This window comes from Varanus komodoensis, unplaced genomic scaffold, assembly GCF_004798865.1.
Source record: "Varanus komodoensis strain SLA01 unplaced genomic scaffold, ASM479886v1 scaffold125, whole genome shotgun sequence".
NCBI lineage: Eukaryota > Metazoa > Chordata > Lepidosauria > Squamata > Varanidae > Varanus > Varanus komodoensis.
Window position 1 is genome coordinate 269400 of NW_025335360.1, and position 21814 is coordinate 291213.

Sequence of the window (21814 nt, forward strand, 5' to 3'; positions counted from 1 at the left end):
TTCCCAAGGAAAGTAGGCGCCAGTTCAACTTGCTTCCACAAGTCCACTGGGATCTGACCCATGACTTGGTGCTCTTCAGAATTTCAGCTCCCTCATGGCGTTTCTCTCCTTCAGGGTTTTAGTTCTGCACAGCCCTGTTGCCCACGTGCCACCTCACTGCGTAAAGCTATGCTTTGTATGTCCCGCTCTCTTCTGACCTAATTGTCTGCACTCCTCCCCCCAAGAAGTACTGTACATACTCCTGAAACTCTGGGTTACACGTCATGCATCTGATGAAGGAGGCTATAGTCCACAAAACATTATACAAAAATGAGTAAATGGTCCATCTTTAAGTCTCTTTTTTCCATTATTACAGGTTGGGTTCACAATCAATATTTAGACCACAACAGAAGTCGATTTTAAGACCGTTTGCTCCGTAGCCAGAAGAAAGCAGGGCAAAGGAGCCACTACAGGCATGGCATGGCATGGCATTTTATTTTATAAGGTCTTATATATCATCCACTGCAAGTGTCTCGGGACAGTTTTACATAGAAGCGGCAAAAAATAAAATGGAGCACAGCATCCAAAACTTACAGTAAATAAAACCCACCTTAAAACCTAGAAAGCAACTCTTCCCCACTCCACTCTCTTCAGTTCCTGGGGACTATTTTCCAGAGGTGATGGATCACCCAAACATTCTTACTTCCATTCTCCCAGTCCTAACGATTTATTTCAAATTGCTGAAAAATCTGTCTATGGAGATAATCAACCACGCAAACCACACTCACGTCCGTCTGAACATGCCGAATTTACTGCAAATGAAACATGCAGGCGACATTTGCAGAGAACACACAAAGCCCTGGCAACTGACGCAAGGACGCCCCCCCCCCCAACACCTTTTTCCAGGCCCAGACAGCCCCATCCTGTCGCCATGCTGGGTGTCGATCCTCTCGCTGCAGACGTCCACCGTATACTTACCTCTTCATTCACCAAAAGGCCACGGACAAAGTCATCCCGAGTTTGATAATCAAAGTTATCTGTGAAAAGCTCAGCCACCTGTAAGAAGAGGAGAAGCAACCTGAGGGCAAATGTACAAAAGAAGGTCATGCTCCAAAGGATTCTTCCTAGATGATGCAGAAACAGAGCCACTTTGTAATTATGCCTAACAAAAGAGAGACATAGTGTATATACCAAAGCAACTTCGAAGTTAGAAACAGAGAAAAGAGTGAGTCAGAAGGGTCTCCCAGGCCATCTAGTCTGACCCCCGGCTCCAGCCGGCTCCACTCACGACATGCCCACCATGTGCACGTCCAGCCTATCTTTGAACACCCTCACCGATGGGGCCTCAACCACCTCCCGGGGAAGCCCATTCCACACCCTCGGGGTCCCAACTGTCAGGAAGTGCTTCCTGGCATCTAAATGGAACCGTGGTTCCCTGAGCTTTGCTCCACTGGAGTGCGTCCTGCCTTCCTCTGCGGGGGAGAACAGGTCTCTCCCCGCCTCTGTGTGACACCCCCTCATGTACCTGTATGTTGCCAACAGTACCCCTTGGAGTCTCCTCCAAGCTGAAAAGACCCAGTTTCCTCAGTCTCGCCTCATACGGCATCCCCTGCAAACCGGCCACCAACCTTGTGGCCCTACACTGCACCGACTCTAACCTGGCTGTATCGCTCCTGTAATGAGGGGTCCAAAACTGAGCACAGTGCTCCAGTGTGGGCGCACCAGAGCCATATAGAGTGGTATCTCTCTTGATCTAGAAGCCACACTTCTGGCTATGCAACAACCTCACTTCTCCTCATCCAGTTTCAAGGATTTTCTTCCCCTTTTAACCCACCCCACCGCACAGGCTGTTGAAACTCACAGCCCCAACACAAGGTCCTGCAAGAACGATTCCTAGGGAGTGTAGCCCTTAAGATCAAGCAAAGAAACCATATTCCTGGGAAGATGGTGTCGTGCTCCACACCTCCCATTTACTGACAAACAGCTGCACCTCACTGCAAGGCACTGCTTTCCTGCCACCTGCAAGCCAAAGAAACAGCCGTGGCCACAATCCAAGAAGTGGCAGGAGAATCTCAGTGCACCTCACATGCCTTGGAAACTGAACCCATCTGAAGTACAGAAATGGGGAAGGGGTACATATATTTGCTAATTCTGCAGAATTCAGCAAGCGCCTGCTAATCTGTTGGAAGAGGAAAAGGAAATTCTTCTCAGCACACGAAGATTAACGATCTGAAAAATATGCGCAGCACCCGGAGCAGCATAAAGTTAGAAACACATTTCAGCTGTTGCGCTCTATGGCCAGGCTTCTAAGCTCACAAATACCCATCTGCCTCCATCTCCTGCATTCCTGCTGGCTCGCCATTCTCCTTGGCTGCCTCCTGCACTTCCCTCAATCCTCCTCCTACTGGAAGCTGCCACCTCAAAGGGACAAGGGAAGTGGGCTCCAGGGGGAGCCACCACTTCAAGAACCTTCCCTATGCCTAGGTGGGTGCGAGAGAACAAATATGTAAGATAAAAGAACACTGTGAGACCCACATGACATGAGCTCTGCCCTCCCAAATATTACCAGTGGGAAATGTGGCACCTTTGCCATTGCTATAGTGATATGTCTGTCTTGCTTTTCCTCCTGTATGCAACAGCTCAAAGCAACCGACAGCAGATTAAAACTGCTAAAATAATGTTTTAAAATGCCATGGAACTATGAGGGTTCTTCAAAAAGTGTCTGCACTTTCTAAAACTCTATTAAGAATTTCAAAAACAAATTACATCACTTTTTACATAGTCACCTTCACTGTGATGCATTTTCCCCTGCATCGTACCAACTTTTTAATGCTATAAACAAAAATGTATAAAATATATTTATAAAATATAAAAGTGCAGAAACTTTTTGAAGACGCCTTGTATATACATATCCATTTTTCCAGCAAATCTAATGTTTGGAGCTGGGAACAAAGGAAATACACGAATCTACCAATCATCTGCACACCCATCAAACAAGAGGGTCTGCTCTATTTCTAGCAATTTGCTGCATTTAGAACGTCTCTTTTAGCGAGAGCATTTGCAGGTTCAGCTACCAAAGCTAAGGACCACCCCTCCCCGCACCCCCCAAAAAAACCCAGGAATTTTAAGAACCAGTAGAACTTCATAGGAGATAAATGCATTCTCATTTCTTAGGGCTCCAACTATCACAAGTGTAACCACAGCAGAACCTGTGCCTCCTTTTGCTGCAGAATGCTTTGTGAACTGCCCAGGGAGCTTCAGCTGCCAAGCAGCACAGAAATTAAATAAAGAAGACAGATGCTCGCATTCCGCTGTGGAGAAGCTTCATGACCTCCTCCACGTCAGACAGTCTCAGCCTACAGTCTGGGAAGTTAAGCTAACATGCACTGCTGTTAATTCTAGTCAACAGGAAGTTACGTTAAAGAAGCCCGAGCCTCAGATTCATTTCCCTTGGCAGAAACCCTGTAAAACCCACTACATTTTGCGGAACCTTACCTGGGGTGAGCAGATGCTAATGTGACAGTCCAACAAATCATGTCGTACTTGCACTTCTTCAATATTGCTCTGGAACAGGTTCTAGAACAGGAAGCACACCAAGAAGTCCTTGGGAGCCATTCACACAGTGTCCAATACCCACATTCCTCCCTGCTAGTTTGAGGCTAGAAATTCTTCTAGTAGATTCTTCTACTGGAAGAAACAGGTAGAAGCAAGGCCTGGAGCAGACCAGTGGGGTTCACGGGGACCTACCCTAATGCCCAGGCCAAACAGGAGTAAGCACAGCAGCAGTTAGTCCATCCATAAATACAAAGGAAATCAGGGAGTCCATCCCTCTCTTAAAAGAACATAGGCTACAACAAAAGCCAGGATCATGACTGATTCCCAATGCGTTTCGGGTGTATTTATCATCAGTTACTTGCTTTTCTTTTTTCTTTCCTTATAATTTACAGAGCTTTACACTGTAAATAATTTCTTTAAAAACCTTTCTGTCCCTGCTCATGAAACCCCACAGAGCCAGACAGCAAGTCCAGAAGGCTGTGGAGCACTCCACTATGAACCCGCTGACAGAGGGCTGACCAAGGGCTTGGGAAACGTGGCTTCAGTGCCCCATCCGTGCAGTGAGACTTTACATTGCTACACACATGGCTGTCCCAGTACTTCATGTTTCTAGGAACAGAGCTTCGACTCTGAAGGCTGAAATGCTAACGGGGGACATGGAAACGACATGGCCATAAGGAGCTGCTCCATACCAAGATAGATGTCAGAGCATAAGACGAGTCTTGCTGGATCAGACCAAACGCCTAGCTAGCCCAGCATTCTGTGTCCCCACAGTGGCCAATCAGATGCCTGTCTTGCTCAAACAGGGCATGAGCACAGCAGCAGTGGCCCTCCTAGCTGATCTATATGTTGTCTGCATTGATCTATAGCAGCTCTCCAGGGTTTCGGGCAGGACTGCTTTTCCAGCTTGGTGGCAACGTAAAATTCTTCGAAGGGGAAGGTCACAGATGGCCCCTGGACCCTTGAGCAAAACATGAGCTCTATGTCCCACTTAAAAACAAGATTGCCATCTTTTCCCAGGCTGTCTAGGAATGGAGCTGGATCTCTCTGAAAACCAAAGCAAAGATTGTGCACCAAGATCAACAGGGCTCTTTCCAATGTTTAAAGTGAAATATTGGTTTCTCTCCAGCAAAAGCTGTAGATGCCCGATTAGAATAGAGCAACCTGCATTTTGCCACAGCAGGTGTTAAACTCCTCCCACCTTTTTGGCAAAGAAGCTTGTGGAGTTCCCTGTCAGCCTTTAAATATTAAACCAGTAGCTCACAAAAGAAATTAGGGGAACAATGTTTACGTTTGCTCTTTTTCTAAGATACTTTGGAATCTTTTCTCACATCCTTTTGAACCTGCCTTGCATAGCCAGCAGAAATATTTTCAACCCTCCCTTCTGTCAAAGGTAAACATACCTCCAAATTCTGGACAAGTTAACACATATTCAAGATACGAAAATGAGCGTGATTTTCTAGTGCACAATCAAATCAATACATGTATAAAAACAGGAGCAGAACAACATTTTGTTACTTGGTGACCAGCTGACCCTACAAAAATAGTACTAAGCCCATTCTACAGAGGACAATCTGGGACCAAGATACAATGAAGAGCTCGAGCCGAGATTAATTCCCTACTGACAAGCCAGCTCCTTCTCTAGCCCAAGGTCTTGATGGCGACATCACAGCTTTTCTACCCATGAACTTCTGGGAGAACTGACTTGCCACTTGCTCCCCTTTTAACACACCATGGGAAACCGGAAACACTTCAGCCCTTGAGTTTTCTGATAGTGCAACACTCGTTTTGTAGCGCTGTCCATGGCAAGGACAATGTCATCTTCCTGGCACCTGGATCGGTGACCTGGTTTGGACTCTTTGAAAATCATTGTCATCACAGACACATTCTTCTCCAGCTTACGCCTCTGCCTGTGCAGGACAGGAGAGAAAAGTTGTGCTTTACATGACCCATCTCAGTTCACAGACAATCCCAACAAGAAAGGCTGCTGCACCTTCCTCCTGGATACCCACCTGTGTTCCTGTAAAGCTGAAGAAACATTTATGTTGGACACTACATCTCCGGAGACGAGGATGAAGTCAGAACGGACAAGCGACTTGGCATCGACATCCCTCAAGACATCACCCAGTGAGCGGAAGAGGTCCGAGGTCACAAACTGCACGGTGTTTGGAGAGGCTGGACTCCCCCACTTAGACTTCCTGGCAGAGAACACAGATAGAAAGGAATAAATGGGAAATTCTCCCTCACTGTTTTTCGGACACAAATATAAAACAAAACAGAACTAAACCCCACTCTCTCTACAGATCAGGGGGTTTGTCGTATCCACACAACTGCAGCCATGGAGAGAGTAAGCAAGCAATACAGAGTCCAGCAACATGGGCAAAAATACTCTCTTAAAGACAAGCGCCATGGCTGAGGAAAAATCTGCAAGCATTTTGGAAGCTACTGCTAGCATTTCAAGGCAATTCTATCAGTACCAAAGACCCTGCAGAGCTCTTTGTGTTCCTCCCACCACACTTCTGTATGAAAGCAGAGCAGTGCAATTTGTGTAAAGGAAGTGTGTTTACATTGTGTCCAGTGTGAGCTGCAATTCTAAAATTCCAGACTTAAAAGATCCCAATTCTATGCTCACAAAATCCTGCATTTTAAGAAAGATTTTGTCCATTTGCTACTAATACTTTGCACGCTCTGCAGAATTTGAATTCTTTTTCATCACAGAGACAACAGAATTTTATTCTTATGGCAAAATGGAGCAAATTTAGCCTGAATGGCCACAGTAAAGACGGTCAGTCAAGTCTCCCTCTCTATGAAAGCAGAACCTGTAACCTCTAAATCTTAATAAACTACTGGTTCCATCATCCTTCATAATTGGTCAGGTTGCCTAGAGCAATGTCCAACGTCATCCAGACATTGTTCGACACAACCACAAGGCAGTTTGAAAGACGGACAGATGAACAGATGGATAGACAAGGGCAGAATAGAAGTGTGATATAAGTAAGAACCATATGCCCTTTTGCACAATTGATTTGAGTTGCAGCGTAATGCAGTGATGCCCAAGTTGTCCAAGGCAAGCAGGTAACATCCTAATTTACCTTCCCCAACAGCCGTGAATACCCAACTGCTTCGAGAACACAAAATAATGAAGCACCAACCTGGAACCAATTCTGGGCAGCTCACGTTGCCCCTTAAGCTGCTGACCCCCTACGTTCAGAGGAACCAAGTCTGCAACTATAGACAGTTACTTGGCAGGAAGCACAGGTGAAAACATAATGGTTGAGTGTGGCCAAGTTATTATTCTGAATTCATTTTGAAACAGTTTCTCTTGTTCTTCCTCCACACATACCTCCAAGTTCATTTAGAATCTATATTCAGATTCCCCTGCCCAGCCAAAAACACATGTTTGCCATTCAGAGCCTTTAGTGCACTTTATAAACACAAATCAGCTTTATAAACCCAAACCACTAAATTAATCTACCTAAACAGAGTTAAGACACACACATGAGGTAACTTAGCCCAGATTAGCTATTCTTTATGACACAGCAATATGCAGTGGGGTTCACAGTAACATGACTACAAAGTTATATTACAGGAACTGGTAATGTTGTCCTGTATATGAGGTACAAAAGGAAGCCCCCATCCTCTCCTGGGTAGGTGTCACAGAAACGGAGTTTGCATACGATCATCTGAGGTTTTTGAAACCATCTGTGTATTTAAGCCACCCCAAGGGATATAAGGAATGTTTCTTGCAGACTTGGGAGGAGGTCTCAAATTACTTTTTACCCTGCTGCTGAATCATCCTTCTCCTTCCTGGAACACCTCTTTCTTTCTGTCTCAGTCACAAGGGTAGCCCACACCCCAACAATGCACACTGTGCAGCTGGAATTCTATCCTGTGATAACCAGGCCAAATCTGGAGTATGATGCCTTCCTATGGATGCCACAACCAGCTGCCCAGGATGCTGCAGTTGTGAGGTTTGTGCGTTCAGCGGGAAGGTGGACTAGACCACCCTTCGGGTTTCTTCTGACTCTAAAATGCTACGCTTCTACAAAAGCAGAGAAAAGCACGAGCTGGTGATGCAGCAGCCCATGCGACTTCAAGCACCCAGTGATGGGGCTGATGACTTCTGGCCAGCAAGAACCACACATTCATCATCCGCAAGCATGCCGACCATTAGATGGAGAAGCAAAGGGAAGATGCACTTGCTGGTTAAACCAGACAAGAAGTCTACTTACTGTATATGCTCCTTGATCTCTGCTGACTTCCAACTGCAGAAGACGAAGGTTTCTTCCACCCCAGATGCTGTTAGGAATTCCAGGGTGTAATCTATCATAGCCACATTTGCCAGGGGAATCAAGGCCTAGGGAAGCAAAGAAAAGTCACTCAAAAGTACACAACATTCTACTGTTCTCTAGCATCAGGATACAGGACGCTAACACATCCAGTCAACAAGAGGATTTGGGGTGAAACTACACATTACATTAAATGTGTGATGACAGTTTTATATGAAAAATAGCAGCCATGGCAGGATTGGGAGGGGAGACTAGAATCAGGGCCAACAGCAAGTTGATTCCTTCCCCCCTCAGTGCAGCCCTGAACATCCCACCCCACCCTTCTACTACTGGTGCTTCCCCCTCACCCCCCCCCCAGCTCATATCAGCTGCAAAGCAGTGATATACACCCAGAATGCAATGTGAGGAGAACCGGTCAACCTCCCTTCCCTGCAGCCCCAATCTTAATCAGGTCCCTCACAGCTGCTCTTTGAAAAGACTCAGACATATGGGAAGCATGCAAACCATTTGCCGTAACATGTAGTTTGACCTTGAACTTAACAACTCAATCACCAACTTGCCCCAGGTTTGTAAAATTCATGTGAATGAAACAGCCCTGGATATGCATGGCTAGGTTTGTGGGGAGGGATGTCTGGGAAGCAAGTTCAACTATCAACTAGATTTAGCAGCAGAGAAACCTGCCAGAATCTCAATTAAGTAGCCCACACTGTATTTTGTGATCTCTCAGCTGGCTTAATAAATGTATTGCAGTGCTGCCTGGGCATGAAGGGGGTTACGGTCCAACATGGAGCCAGTGTGGTGTGGTGGTGAAGAGCATGGGACTGGGACTCAGGCGATCCGGGTTCGAGTCCCCGCTCGGCCATGGAGCCTGTTTGGGCCAGTCACAGACTCTCAGCCCAACCTACCTCCCAGGGTTGTTGTTGTGGGGATAAGACGGAGGAGGGGATGTAAGCTGCCTTGAGCCCTTTGTAGGAAAAAGGCAGGATATAAATCGCAATATAAGGCTTGTATAATTGATAACTATTGATTTAAAAGGGATTGCAAACATGCTCAGATTTAACTCAATGGGAACTCCTCCCAAAGGACAATGTACAGAATTGCACTGAAATGCAACTCCTCCTGCTTTACCATTCCTCCTGCTTCATCTGGGCATACCACAAAACACCTAAACACCCCGGTGCGAAACGCATCGCTGGCACAACGCTGTGCTGTGTCATGTTCCAGTGCCTTGTTACAGGATGTTTAACGGATGGTGCAGCCACCCGTGAACCCACCTTCATTTGCATGATCAGAAGCTTACGCTCCAGCTGCACGTGATGAATACAGGAACAGCACTTGTTTTGTTCTCAGCCAGTCCAGACATACGTGGTTATGCCTGTCCTGCACATCCAAGCAGTTGCCAAAGGCAGTATCAGGCAACAGTAAAGCAGTCAATGCTCTCAGGCTGCCAAGACCTCAAATTTCAGAGTGCAAAAATGCTCTCTTGCCACACCAACCATTTCAATGCACGAGAGAAGTAAGGCAGCTATGCTTGCTCCGCTCGCTCGTGCGCGCGCTCTCTCTCTCTCTCTCAGAAAGGCACCCCACAACAGACATATTTTAGCAAGTTAATGAGCACAAAGCATCCAAAAAGACTTGCTGAAACTGAACATTTTTTAAAAAAAAACATTCAACAGTCTGGATTTGTGATTTACTTTTCCTCACAGTCCAACCCACTGGAATCATTAATGCATATAAACCAACTGAGAACCACATGCATTCCATTCCTAAGGGCTCCATTCCATCATGTCTAGACGGGTGAACCAGGGAAACTTTTCCTAGAAACCTGGGCTACTGCTTTCCTTTAAATCTAAGCCTAGCTTTTCATTCCCAAGAAGCACAGGAAATATAGTATCATATTCCCTGCTGCCACTACCTTTTTATTTCCCTCTGTCCTCTTGCTGAACTTGGGGGTGGAGGGTCTTCACATCTGGCCACCTCTTCCCAGGCCAACACAGACTCAGATTCCAGATGTACTCTCTTGCTATCTCTCTTTCTTTCATACACCAACGCATCTTTCTCCCAGACACCCACAACAGTAGCACCTACATCAACAAATTAAACAGCATCTGGAATGCCAACCACTAAACAGATGGCTCCTTTATCAACCTAAGCCTGGATTTGTGGTTTATTTTTCTTCAATGTAGAATGACTGAGAGTCCTGAAGGAAATCTCCCACATTAAAGTTCGAGACACAAGAGGGTCTGGACAGCTGAAATGCATGCTACCACCACCTGAAGTTAACAATTAATGCATCCTGCCTGACGTTAGCTAGGCTTTGGGGGATTGTACCTTTTTAACATTACACCATTTGGGGTTAATTACAGTTCCAAGGTAGCTTCTGGAAACAATTTAAACTACTAGTTGCCACTTTTAAAACCCTTAAGGGCCTGAACTCAGTAATGTGATGATATGCATGCCCTCCCATGCTCGCCTGCTCCCCACGAGCATGAAGACCTGGACCTTCTCAGAAGTGGCACCACTATGTTGCTTCCAACCCAGCTCCTCTAAATTCAGGTTCCTGGAGGTTCCTGTTTGACACTGTTCTAGCATCCATCAACCCCCACAAATGTAATCACACTTCCCAATGATTCCCTGACAGCCATTTGGCACTTCTCTAATTAATCTCTGCCTCTCCAACATGGCTTCTGTCACTGAAACTGCCATCACACAGTGAGTCTTTCTGTCTCTTTATTCTTTATTTCCTTAACCAATCATCCATAAGGTACACCTAAAAATGGGAAGTATTCATTCAAAAACAGGCGTGCAATACAAATACACACTGCCTAAAAGTCTTCCCGTGGCTTGTAATGTCATCACTACTTATAACGTCTATCTATAGGGAAGAATCATATCATAGAAAAGTAGAGTTGGAAGGGGCCAAGAAGACCATCGGGTCCAACTGAGTAAAATGCCCTTTCCCGACAGCTGGCTGAGTTCAGACCCGAGATGAACCACAGTGCCCATGGGTGCCAAGCTACTCCTGCAGCCCCTCATAACCCATCGTATGGTTAACCCTCACATAAGCCATGCTTCCCACGTTTGAATGACACAACCAGCCCCAAATGGGGCTTGCATTTTCAAAACAGCAGTTGCACCTGCCACAGGCTCGCCAGGCTGTCACACTAGTCAAGCCCCAATTGTGGCAAATTCTCACACCGACCAAGAGGACAGCTAAATCATGCTCCTGCTGTTGTAAAGCTTCTTCTGAGCTTTGACTGGACATAGCAACTATTTTCACAAAGTAATAATGTTCTTAATAAGAAGCTTTTGTCAGCTATAAACAGAACAACTGCACCAGCGATTAACCCTGTGCAGGTAAGCAACTGGCTGTAAGATGAGTACCCTGAAAAACCTGTTTACTAGCAACAACGCAGAATGCAAGCATTCCCTGAATACAGGAGCATTTTCCTTGCTTATAAAATACAAGATTAAAGGGTGAAACATCTCTTAGACCAGCCATTAATTCCAAAGCAAGGCGTGCTGTTCAAGGTGCACTGGAATTACTACCTTTGGGGTTAAGCCTCAATACAAATCATTCTCCTTCAGTGAACACTACTCTCCATATTTTAAAAGATGCAAACTAATATTCTGATTAAGGAAAGAGGATTTAATCAAGCTTTGCATTCACCAGATGCAGGGAATAAGGAATCCTAGGCAGGTGAGCAAGTGAATCCAATACAGAATCTAAGTAATTGCAATAACTACAGTAAAAACTACAACTGGCAGAATACTGAGCATGCAAGCAGGACAACCAAGTTCAGAATCTTACTAAAATAAAGGTCCATTAAAAAAGAAGTACAATAACAATCAGGCACAGCTCCTGTGCTTTGAACAAATGAAGGTACTTTACATGGAGATCACTGATCCATCTAGTCTGCAGTAACATTCCATTCCAGCCCTCCCCAAACTGGTGCCTGCTAGATATTTTGGATTTCAATTCCCATCAGCCTCAGCTAGCATGGCCAATGGCAATGGTGTGGTGCAGTCAAAAACATCTGGAGATTCCCAGGTTAAAAAAGGCTGGTCTACTCCAACTGGCAGTAATTCCTCAATATTCCAGAGGCCTTCAACATAGTAGCAAACACAAAAAAATAATTAGACCAAAAGACTTGAATTTCCTGTTCAGTTTCTGCATATGAAGGCAATCTTGAAGACATAGGAATAGAGCCAGTAAAAATATTAACAACAATACACTCACCAGAGCAAGTCAGTCATGCTTTTCTACCCACATGAAAAGGATCTCTTGTTCTAACAGCTGTCTTTCTTCCAGCAATTTAAGCAGACAGATGAAACCTTTCCCAACATGAAGATGCAGCAAGGAGAAAAACGTGTATTCATTTTCTTGCCTCTAAGTTGTCAAAAACAGAGTGCCTCTGTCCACAAGAAGGTAGATACTTAATTTATACGCATTGAAGAGGCTAAGCTTCTCATTGCTAACAGCAAGGCAAATGAAATAAAAAACTTTTTTCTTACGCTGATGAATGGAAAAATACAAATATCTATATTGTGCTGCAAATTTATCTGCAAACCCCCCCCCCCCCCCCGTCACTGATCAGTTGAGCCAATGTAACCATGCAGAATGTTTTCATACATTCTGAGCACTTGGGGAAAGATGCTCTCAGAATGTCAGTGCTGCAGCTTGCATAAGAAAAACACAAGCTATCAGTCTAGTTGGGCTGCGGTGGCTTGAAGAATATCATTGCAGGGCAGGTTGAGGACTGGGAAGAGGCTCCAGAAAATAAGGAACTTAAGGAGAAGAGCACTGAAGCCATGGTGCAATTAGCTGAGAAACTGGAGTTTGAAGAGAACATGACTGGAGAAGAGGGAAACTCAAGTTACACCAAACATGTATTTTGCTAGTTTTTCCTGTTTCCTTAGGTAGAAAACGTAATTTAGTAGCAGAGGGTGCCTGCATGCAAACACTAGTATCTCCAACACAAAGGTGCCAGGAAAGAACCCTGCCCATGACCCTAGACAGCCTCTGCCAGTCAGACTGGATGACAGTGGGACAGCTGGCCCAATGGTCTGCTCTGGCATAAAGAACCTTCCTACGTTCCTGAAGAGTGGCAGTGAAAATAGAGAGTTGGGTTACACCACATGGGGAGTGTCTGGACCTCCAGTTGTTCCTGGACTGCAGTTCCTATCATTGCTCACCAGAGGTTATGCCAGCTTAAACTGATGGATGCTGAATCCATCAGTTTGGATCCAGATGCTGCTGGACTGCAATGCCTATCACCACAAGCAAACACACCCAGCAGTGAGTGATAATCGGAGCTGCAGTCCAGGGACAGCTGGCAGATCAGATACTCACAACCTTAGCAAGACAAGCGAGTACTTCTGTCAAACCTACCTCACAGAGATGTGAGAATAAAATGTAAATTACCCAGAGTTTCTTGCAAAAGATACAGTTACACAGACAAGCAATACTTATAGATAACCTTGGGTGATCCACATAACCACTGTGGGCAATAGCCCTTGATGCACCACAGTACAAGCGATAGCCATTGGTAGGTAACAAAGCTGTTGTGAAAACAAAATAGCAAAGAGGGAAGTCTTAGGTTCCTTGCAGAACGAGGGAGCGAATAGTAGGATGTAAATATTAACAGGCCGACGTTGTCAGGTGCTCCATCTAAGCCGCAATCCTAGGCGTGTTTAGGCAGGACAAAAAAGGCCCTGCAGCTCCCAGCACGGCCCAGCCTTCTTCTCTGCCTAAACATGCGCACCACGGAGGCCTTCGGGGCAAAATACCCAGGCCGCCCTAACTGGAGGCAAGCACCGAAGAAGCGCCTGGGAAGACCAGGATGGCTTCCCAACGCTGCCAGAAGGAACGAGCCCCTTCTCGGCCGGAGGGACGCGCCTTCCGCGGAAGCGCGGCAGCCCCCGGGGGCCGGCGAGGCCTGCCCGGCGGGGGAGGAGGAATCGTGGACAGCGGGGAAGGCGGCCCTGGGCGGCAGCTGCCGGCTTGCCCTCCGCCGCCTGCCCGTCGCTCACCCGAGGGCGGTCCTTGGAGATGGGGAAGAAGCGGCGGTTGAAGCTGTCGGCCACCAGCACGGCCTGGAGCGGCGGAGGCGGCTCCTCCTGGGGCCCGGACCCGCGGGAGCCGCCGGACCCGGCGCCACGCTTCTCCTGGGCGCCGCGAGCCGCCATCTTCTTTCACGCTCGCCTCTCTCGCGCGCGCGCGCGCACGCGGCCTCGCGGCGCGCCACTTCCGCTTCCGGGGGAGAGGTGGGGCGACGGCGCCGCCGAGGGGCCAAACCTGAGCGGAGCGCGCAGACCCCGGCTGAGCGGCGGCGTCGTTCCGCGGGCTCCTCCGTCGAATCGCATTCTTACTCTGACGTCCTTGCACTTGTACTGTCGTTCATATTTTATTTATATTTTCAGTTTTGTCCGTGTATGTGAATAATGTTAGTTATTTTTGCTTTTCGTTTCATTTATATGTTTTGCTTCTATTCACTCATTGCAAACTATTGATTTTACTTTTATTTGAAAGCATTCCTGTGTAGCGAGGACTGGAGTTTATTATTTGTATTTTTGCATTGCATTTACAGCCAACGTTCCTTTCTCTCTGAAGAGCCCAAGAAGGCTTGCACAGCTCCACTTCACCCTCACCACAACAACCCTGTGAGGTAGGTTGGGCTGAGAGTGAATGACTGGACCAAAGTCATCCAGGTGAGCTGCATGGCCAAGTGGGGACTAGAACCCAGATCCTCCAGGTCTCTAGTCCAACACGATTTGATCCAAATTAAGGGTAAATGCTATTTTGAGTTGCATTAAGAGAAGTATCGCTTCCAAATCCAGCAAAGTACTAGTTCCCTTCACTCAGCACTGCTTAGTTCTGGGCACCACGCTCCAAGAAAGATGCAGACAAGCTGGAAAGGGGTTCAAAGGAGGGCAGCCGTGATGATCTGGGGACAGGAAACAAAGCCCTCTGAGGAGAGATGGAAAGAACTGGTCATGTTTAGCCTACGGAAGAGAAGACTGAGAAGAGATACGATAGCATGCTGCAAATCCTTGAGAGGCTGTCACAAAGAGGAAGGCCAGGATCTCTTCTCGGTCATCCCAAAGCGCAGGACAAATTCCAGAAAAGTTCAGGCTGACCATCAGGAAGAATTTTCTGACTATTATTAATGGGTCCGTTACCCACCTGGATCGATCACCGGTAATTCACCTGCTGGCCACCAGAGGGAGCTCCTGCTCTCCCGGAGGCTCGCATCTCTGCCTGTGCGTCTCGGCTCCAAAACGCATTTCCAGCGCCAGACACGAGATTATGTCATGCATCACACTGGCGCCAATTCCACGGAATTTCAGAATCATGCCCCCCATCTGTCATGGTAGGGTGGCCACTTGTACCTCACAAAACTGGTCCAAAGAGAATGCAGCAAATGCGCCCATGCAAATTTACTCTCATAAATGTGAGTTTAGAAATAATCAGTGTGATTCAAACAGAAACCGTCCCTGCTGGGTGTTCAGTCTAGTGGCCAGGCACCGGCAGCACACGGGCACCTTCAGGGGCTCGCGGGTCCTCTCTTCTTGGCTTTCATCCTTAAACTGGACTTGGACTGGACAATCCTTCTGATGGAGGGCAGCTTCAAATAGAGAGCCGTCCTCTGGGGCACAGGGGAGACGGCCACCCTATTTAACATTGGCCTCCCAGTGAAGGGCATTCACCTGCCCCATCTGCATCCGGAGTGCATCACTCTGGATCGGCAGGTCTCGGTTGGATCGTGCATCACAAGAGCAAGTGTTCAGGTGAGCCCCTTGCAGGGGCAACGCACAAGCAAAGCTCTTTCTGGAAATCTCTCACTGCAATGTTAGTGCTTGTTGTTTGGGATATGAGGTCAGAAGCAGGAAATACTGCACTTCTGGCCGTTTAAAGAACAGCTGAGTCTGGGACTTTTTTCCCTTGGAGACTGCAGAGTCATCCCTCCCGTCTGGGCAGAGTCCGTATGGGCTAATGCGGTGGTGGGGAACTTCCATACCTTCCGTATTTGGCCCACAAGGCTTCCCGTTCTGGCTTATTTACTTATTTGTTCATTCACATATTTATAGGCTGACTATAACTGCCAAAAGGCCTTTCTGGGTGGCTTGCAGAGGACCTTTGTGGTCCCTGCCCTCTCCCTTGAAATCATCTTTGCCTGCTTAGAGATTTCTCTGTCCGGATCTGTACCACCCTCAGCACAGAGAGAGGACCTGGCAGGATGCGTGGAGGTTTTTCCACGCATCCAAGCCGTCTCTTTGGCCACCAGACCAAACCCTCTTCCTTGCCTCCAACATAATGGATTGTGGCACATCCGGGATGTGATGTCAGAATTGCAGAAGGGGATCCTCCTGAGCTATGAAGCTGCCTGAGTGATCTCGCGCTCTCTTCTGCTCTTTCCTTCCCTAGCCTACCTGGCAGGATTGTTGTGAAGAGACACCCACAAGTGAGATAACCCAGGTGTGCCACATTGAGCACCCTGAGACAGAAGCGTGGCAAATACCAGCCAGCCCCTCTTGAAGGAGAAGCTAATTTAAATGACATTTTAAAAGGATGCACAGCAATTTCTTTTATTCTGATGCTTTTATTGTGCTTTTACTTGACTTTGTTGTTTAATGTTGCATGTTAATTAAGATTTTAGTTGTGATCTGCGTTATTGTCTGCTGCTTGAGTGCCATTTTATGGCAAAAGGAGGGAGGTAGACACTTAATAAATAAATCAGTCTTGCTTTACTCAGCACTTGAGCTAATGCCTGTTTAGTTATTTATAGCTGTAAGCATTTCATCCTGGTCTTCAGCCCCAGAAATCCATCGAGCCTCTGTACAAGAAAGAACCGAGGAGCCTAGTGGTTAGGCTGGGACTTGGGGGACCCGGGTTCTAGTCCCCACTCGGCTATTACGCTCACTAGGGGACTTTGGAGCAATCATGGACTCTCACCCTAGCCTACCTCACAGGGTTGTTGTTGCTGAGGTGGTCTCTGTAAGCCATTTCATGATCCCCACAAGAGGGGAAAAGGAGGGATATAAATGCTATGTAATAAAAGATCAAGAATGAGCACACAGAGATGGAGAGGAAGAATAAAGACAAGCAAACCTGTTCTTGAAGTAACAAACTCTGTTTCTACTGATTCATGTCGTTTGGTTGCATAGTTTCTGTATGTCAAAATATCTTTTTTTTAATCCCTAACTGGATTAGGGCCTAAATGCACATGTTATGAAAAGTGTTGCTTGCAGAGAAGTCAGGCTGGTCGATTGATTTGTTTGGTTAATTGAAAACCAAGCCAGGGAAGCCGGACCACGTCAGATGGAGGCGGTTTAACCTTCTCCACTGCTACTGTGAGTGACCTCACAAGCGGTCTCTCTGCACCCCGTGCTGCAGACACTGATGGGGCGAGAGCTGCCATACTGTTCAAAGTGGAAGGGGCATTCGCTTTCCCTTTGTGATCGTGGCAGTGTGGCCACAACGCAATGACCTTGTGATGGGCAGGCTCGGCTTTTTGCGTTTTTCAGCTGGTTTCACTACAGGCAATGCACTTGATGCCGCACGAACAGGGCTCTTAGGAGCAGCTTAAACAGAAATGCTCGAGGGGGAGCAAGATGGAGCTGGTTTCTCCCCCAAGAGAATGTTTGCAGGTGGAAAGAGAGAGTGACAAAAGGCAGGGAAATGCCACCCCTCTAGAAACTGCTGCCCCAGGCAGCGCTAATGCTTGCTTCGCGGTAATGCCGGCCCTGCTTCTGGCACCTCAGGTCGCCCTGCCCCAGTGACATGGGCCAGTCCCGCCGTGGTTCCCTGAACTACCTACTGGGGATTGCCGCCTTTCAGCAACTCTTGCCCAATGTGTCACACTCAGCCTTGCTGGCGTTGCCTGCCCAGAGCCAGGTTCCCAAGCCACGCAGTTGGCAAGGACTGTTGGGCTTGTGCAACGTTCGTGCGTAAGAGGCCAAGCCTGGTTGCACCTTTGTCGAAAGCCTCGCCATGTGCTCCTGACAGATCCGGGTCCAAGCACCGACCTCATCACAAAATTCACGCGCTGTGCGTGCTTAACTCTGCTGAACCTGCATCTCAGGTGGTTACTGAAGATGGTCCGGATACTTCAACTGGTTCAGAACAGAGCTGCCAGGTTGCTAGCAGGGACCAGCAGATACATAATGCCAGTCCTGTACCAGCGGCACTTGCTTCCAGTTGACGTCTAAGCCCAATTTAAGGGGCTGGTGATGACTTATAAAGCCCTAAACGGACCTGGATATTTGAAGCAGCGCCTCCTTCCATGTACCTGCCCGGCCTCTAAAATCTGAAGCGAAGGTCCTTCTCCAGGAGCACTCTCTGAAGGAGATCAGAATAATGATAAGAGCCTTCTCTGTGGTGGCACCCGACTATGGAATCAGCTCCCCAGAGAGGTTCACCTGACGCCAACACTTTATTCTTTTTGGTGCCAGGCAAAACCCTTTTTATTTTCCCAGTATTTCAAATGTTAGCGTTGTTCTTAATATTGATTTATATTTTATGTTTGATGCTGTGCCCTATGCATTTATGTTATTGCCACCCTGGGACATTGTAAAGGGCGGGATACAACAATTTTAAATAAATAAAATTCATGAATAGCACCAGTTCTACAACAGGTTCCCAGCAAGGGCAAAGTGGCTGCGGATGGCGATGCCTGAGCGCATGGCGTCCGCCATACTTCTTGGTTTGCAGCTTGCGCATCAGCCCAAACAAGCAGCAGCTCAAGTGGAGAAGCAAAGGGGGAAGCGGCGAGTCCAGAGAAGGCCGGGGTGGCAGAGGGCAGAGGGAGGATGCCCAGAAGGAAGAGCAGCAGCCAAGGAAAACAGAGGCGGACGAGGAGAAAGGCAGGAAGGGGACAGAGGAGGAGGAACCCTGGGAGAGGCCAGGAAAAGGTATATTATGGATGAGGTGAGAGCAGCTCTCCACCGTGGTAGAGATTTGAGTCACAAGCCATTTAGGAGACTGAATTCCCCGTGGAAAGACCTCCCAGCTTCCCTCTGTTAGCGCTCACCTGGTCAAACTGACAGCGCATCCTGTAACTGGGCTTGGACAGAAGTGCCCAAGGGTTTGCCTGAGAAGTTGCTGGCAGTCCTGGGCTTGGACAGATTCCTTCCTCAGGTATTGTTGTGAACCCAAACAGTTTCCAGGGAGGAGAAGATCCATCGCTTCTCCTTTAGAGCTTCCTCTATCTGGCTGGGAGACATGAGACATTGCAGGACTCTTTTCTGTCTAAACCTATCTAGAAACATAGAAGCAGAGCGAGTCAGAAGGGGTCTCCCGGGCCATCTAGTCTGACCCCCGGATCCAGACAGCTCCACTCATGACATGCCCACCATGTGCACGTCCAGCCTATCCTTGAACACCCTCACCGATGGGGCCTCAACCACCTCCCGTGGAAGCCCATTCCACACCCTTGGGGTCCTGACTGTCAGGAAGTGCTTCCTGGCATCCAAATGGAACCTTGGCTCCCTGAGCTTTGCTCCGTTGGAGCGCGTCCTGCCTTCCTCTGCAGGGGAGGACAGGTCTCAACCCACCTCCGTGCGACATCCCCTCATATTACCTGTATGTCGCCAACAGATCCCCTCTGGGTCTCCTCCAGACTGCTCTAGCATTGCATCTTGTCCCTCTAAAGTTGGGGATGGGGCTCCAGCAGAGGCTTGACAAACCGAATACACAGCAGCAAAAGAGAGAAGGCACGCACAGCAATCAAAACCCCCTTTGGCAGCAGACCAAAGACCAGAATATAACTGTCTCCTCCTGCTGGCAGAAGAGTAACAGAGAGGCAACCAAGCTAGCCTGCCTCTGCAGGAAGGTTTGGCCAGGTGGCTTGTAGCTGCTTGCCCAAAGGATCCCCCGTGTAGGGCCATGTCCTTCATTCCCTTCTGCGTGCAAATTTGTTATTCAGTCGCTCTGCCAGGAATTCTGCCAGCCTTTTGCAATGTTCACATTAGTAGTAGATGCTTATCTGGAAAGGCTGGGCGCTGGGAATTTGCTTACGCAGGTTTGGAAGCAGCAGCTGGACAAGCCTCCACTTGTCCCTTCCATGCCCTGTCCAGGGTCTCCAGGGTTGGGACATGGCAGATCTCCAGGAGACTTGTAGGGAATCAGTCAGGGGTCCCTATTCTCAAAGGATGAAGAAGACCAACAGAATTTTGCACCAGGTGCTGGTTGATACTAGGACAAAAACAAGGTCGATCGCACGAACCTGAAATTCGCTCCGCCCAAGTCCACACCAGACACATGGCTGCCTCTGTACCAGAGCAGCTGGGATTTGGGATCTTCGGGGTTTGTTCTTACTTCTCCCGCCTCACTCTGAAAAAAAAACAAAAACTGCACCTAAGTTCATTGTTATGCACAGGCCAAATCCATTCTTATGCCAAATGTGCAGCTATTGCTCAAAACATCTCTCTCTTCTATAATGATTTTCTCCGGCCTGCTACCTGGGTTGGACTACAACTCCCTTCATCCCTTGCTAGCACTTGCTGGGGAAGATGGAGGTTGTAGTCCAGCAGGTCTGGCGGGGCTACCAGGCCGGCAGAAAGTTGCCCTCTACTGGTTTCTCCTGTGTCCTCCCTGATCCCACCTCGACAAGTTGCTATATTGCTCATGAATTCTCCCAAGCCACTGGGGAAGCATTTATATCAAAACGCTTTCATAAAAGCAGTCATCGCTGCCTGTCTTTGTAGCATTTATTATCTGCTTCCTGCCCTGCACTGCCGTTCCCCGTCTCTGCTTGCAATAAAAGGATAACGTCCTTGCAGTTGATACGGAAAGCAACCAGGCTGCAGCAGGACAGATTAAAATAGTCTGTTCCATTAAAGCTGTGAGTCAGCTCATGGGGGAAGAAGTTGCTCTTTCAAAACGTTCACGATCAGGCTCTTGATCTCAGGAAAAAGCAGCCTCATGAGCTTCTTTGAGCGAATCCTTCCAAAGGGGGGTGCTGCCATGAAAAATGTGGGTTGCCGGTGTCATTTCTCCCAGCGGCGCCTGAGCCGGGAGTGGAAATTTTTACTGGGCAGCTCCTCCAAAGGGACAAGGAGCTATGGAAGGAGGCCTGCCTTCAGGTCCCCCTCCAGAGGCAGTGCTTCAAAGCCGGGCTGGGCAAAGTGTAGCCCGCGGGCCACGCATGGCCCCCGCCTCCTCTTGCATGGCCCCCTGCTGCCCAGCGGCAAAATGCTCTGGCACTGCGGCAGAACCTTCAGCAGGGCAAAGCATGCCTGTGTCTGAGCTCAAGTCGAGCCGTTTGAGGACCCAGAGTGGTTTCAACACCGTGGCAGCAAAATAAAGCCACAGCAGGATCTCGAAAGGGGGGAAATTCACTTAAAAGAAGCCAGAGCCCGTTTGCGCCAGAACGGCGGTAGGAGCATTGTCCACCGGGGTGGGGTGGGGTGGGGTGGGGTGCGATGAGCGCCCGGGTAGAAAGTGGCCCCAGATCCCCCAAAGTTGCAGAGAAAAGCACACTTTTTAACACAGGCACGGTGTATTCGATGTAACAATGGGGAGGCCTACAAGAGAGTAGGAACATGCGCCGGCCAGACCGAGCCAGCCCTGGGGCGAAGCCGCAGTGCATCGTTTGATCGCCCGGCTCTTTCCTCTTCTGTCCTCCTGCAGGTAGAAACAGAGAGAGTCAGAAGTGCCACGTGCCGCACCCGCCGGTCCCCGTTCACACCCTCGCTGCTCTGTCCTGAACCAGCTGAAGTACCTGGACCGTCTTCAGGGCACCCGAAGGTGGCTCTCACATCCCTGCTCAGCCTCCTCTTCTCGGGGCTCAACACGCCCAGTTCTTTGCAGCTCTTCCTGCAGGGCTTTGTGTCACCTGATCGCCTTGGTCGCCCTCCTCTGAACTTCTGTTTCCCTTATTCTTTGAGGCGCATTGCACAACCGTGGGGGGGACGCTTCCCCACATGAGAGGATCTGGACCCATATGTCCCTGTCAGGAAACTATGAGCCAACTGACTCATAGTTTACA

General features: G+C 48.2%; 1 protein-coding gene across 2 annotated transcripts in view; it reads right to left on the reverse strand.

The window, feature by feature from the left end:
• Positions 1 to 14014, reverse strand: part of EIF2B5 (eukaryotic translation initiation factor 2B subunit epsilon) — a 30384-nt gene extending 16370 nt beyond the window's left edge. Inside the window, exons 1-6 of one of the 2 annotated variants that reach the window (XM_044422312.1) lie at positions 13857 to 14014; positions 7767 to 7891; positions 5547 to 5732; positions 5267 to 5444; positions 3475 to 3555; positions 958 to 1035 (exon numbers count right to left, since the gene is read on the reverse strand). In XM_044422312.1, coding sequence (XP_044278247.1) covers positions 958 to 1035; positions 3475 to 3555; positions 5267 to 5444; positions 5547 to 5732; positions 7767 to 7891; positions 13857 to 14012 — 804 coding nt within the window. In that variant the 5' untranslated portion in view covers positions 14013 to 14014. Of the gene's footprint in view, positions 1 to 957; positions 1036 to 3474; positions 3556 to 5266; positions 5445 to 5546; positions 5733 to 7766; positions 7892 to 12063; positions 13696 to 13856 lie in introns of those variants that run through there. The other variant, XM_044422314.1, reaches the window with a different exon arrangement.
• Between the last annotated feature and the right edge of the window lie 7800 nt (positions 14015 to 21814).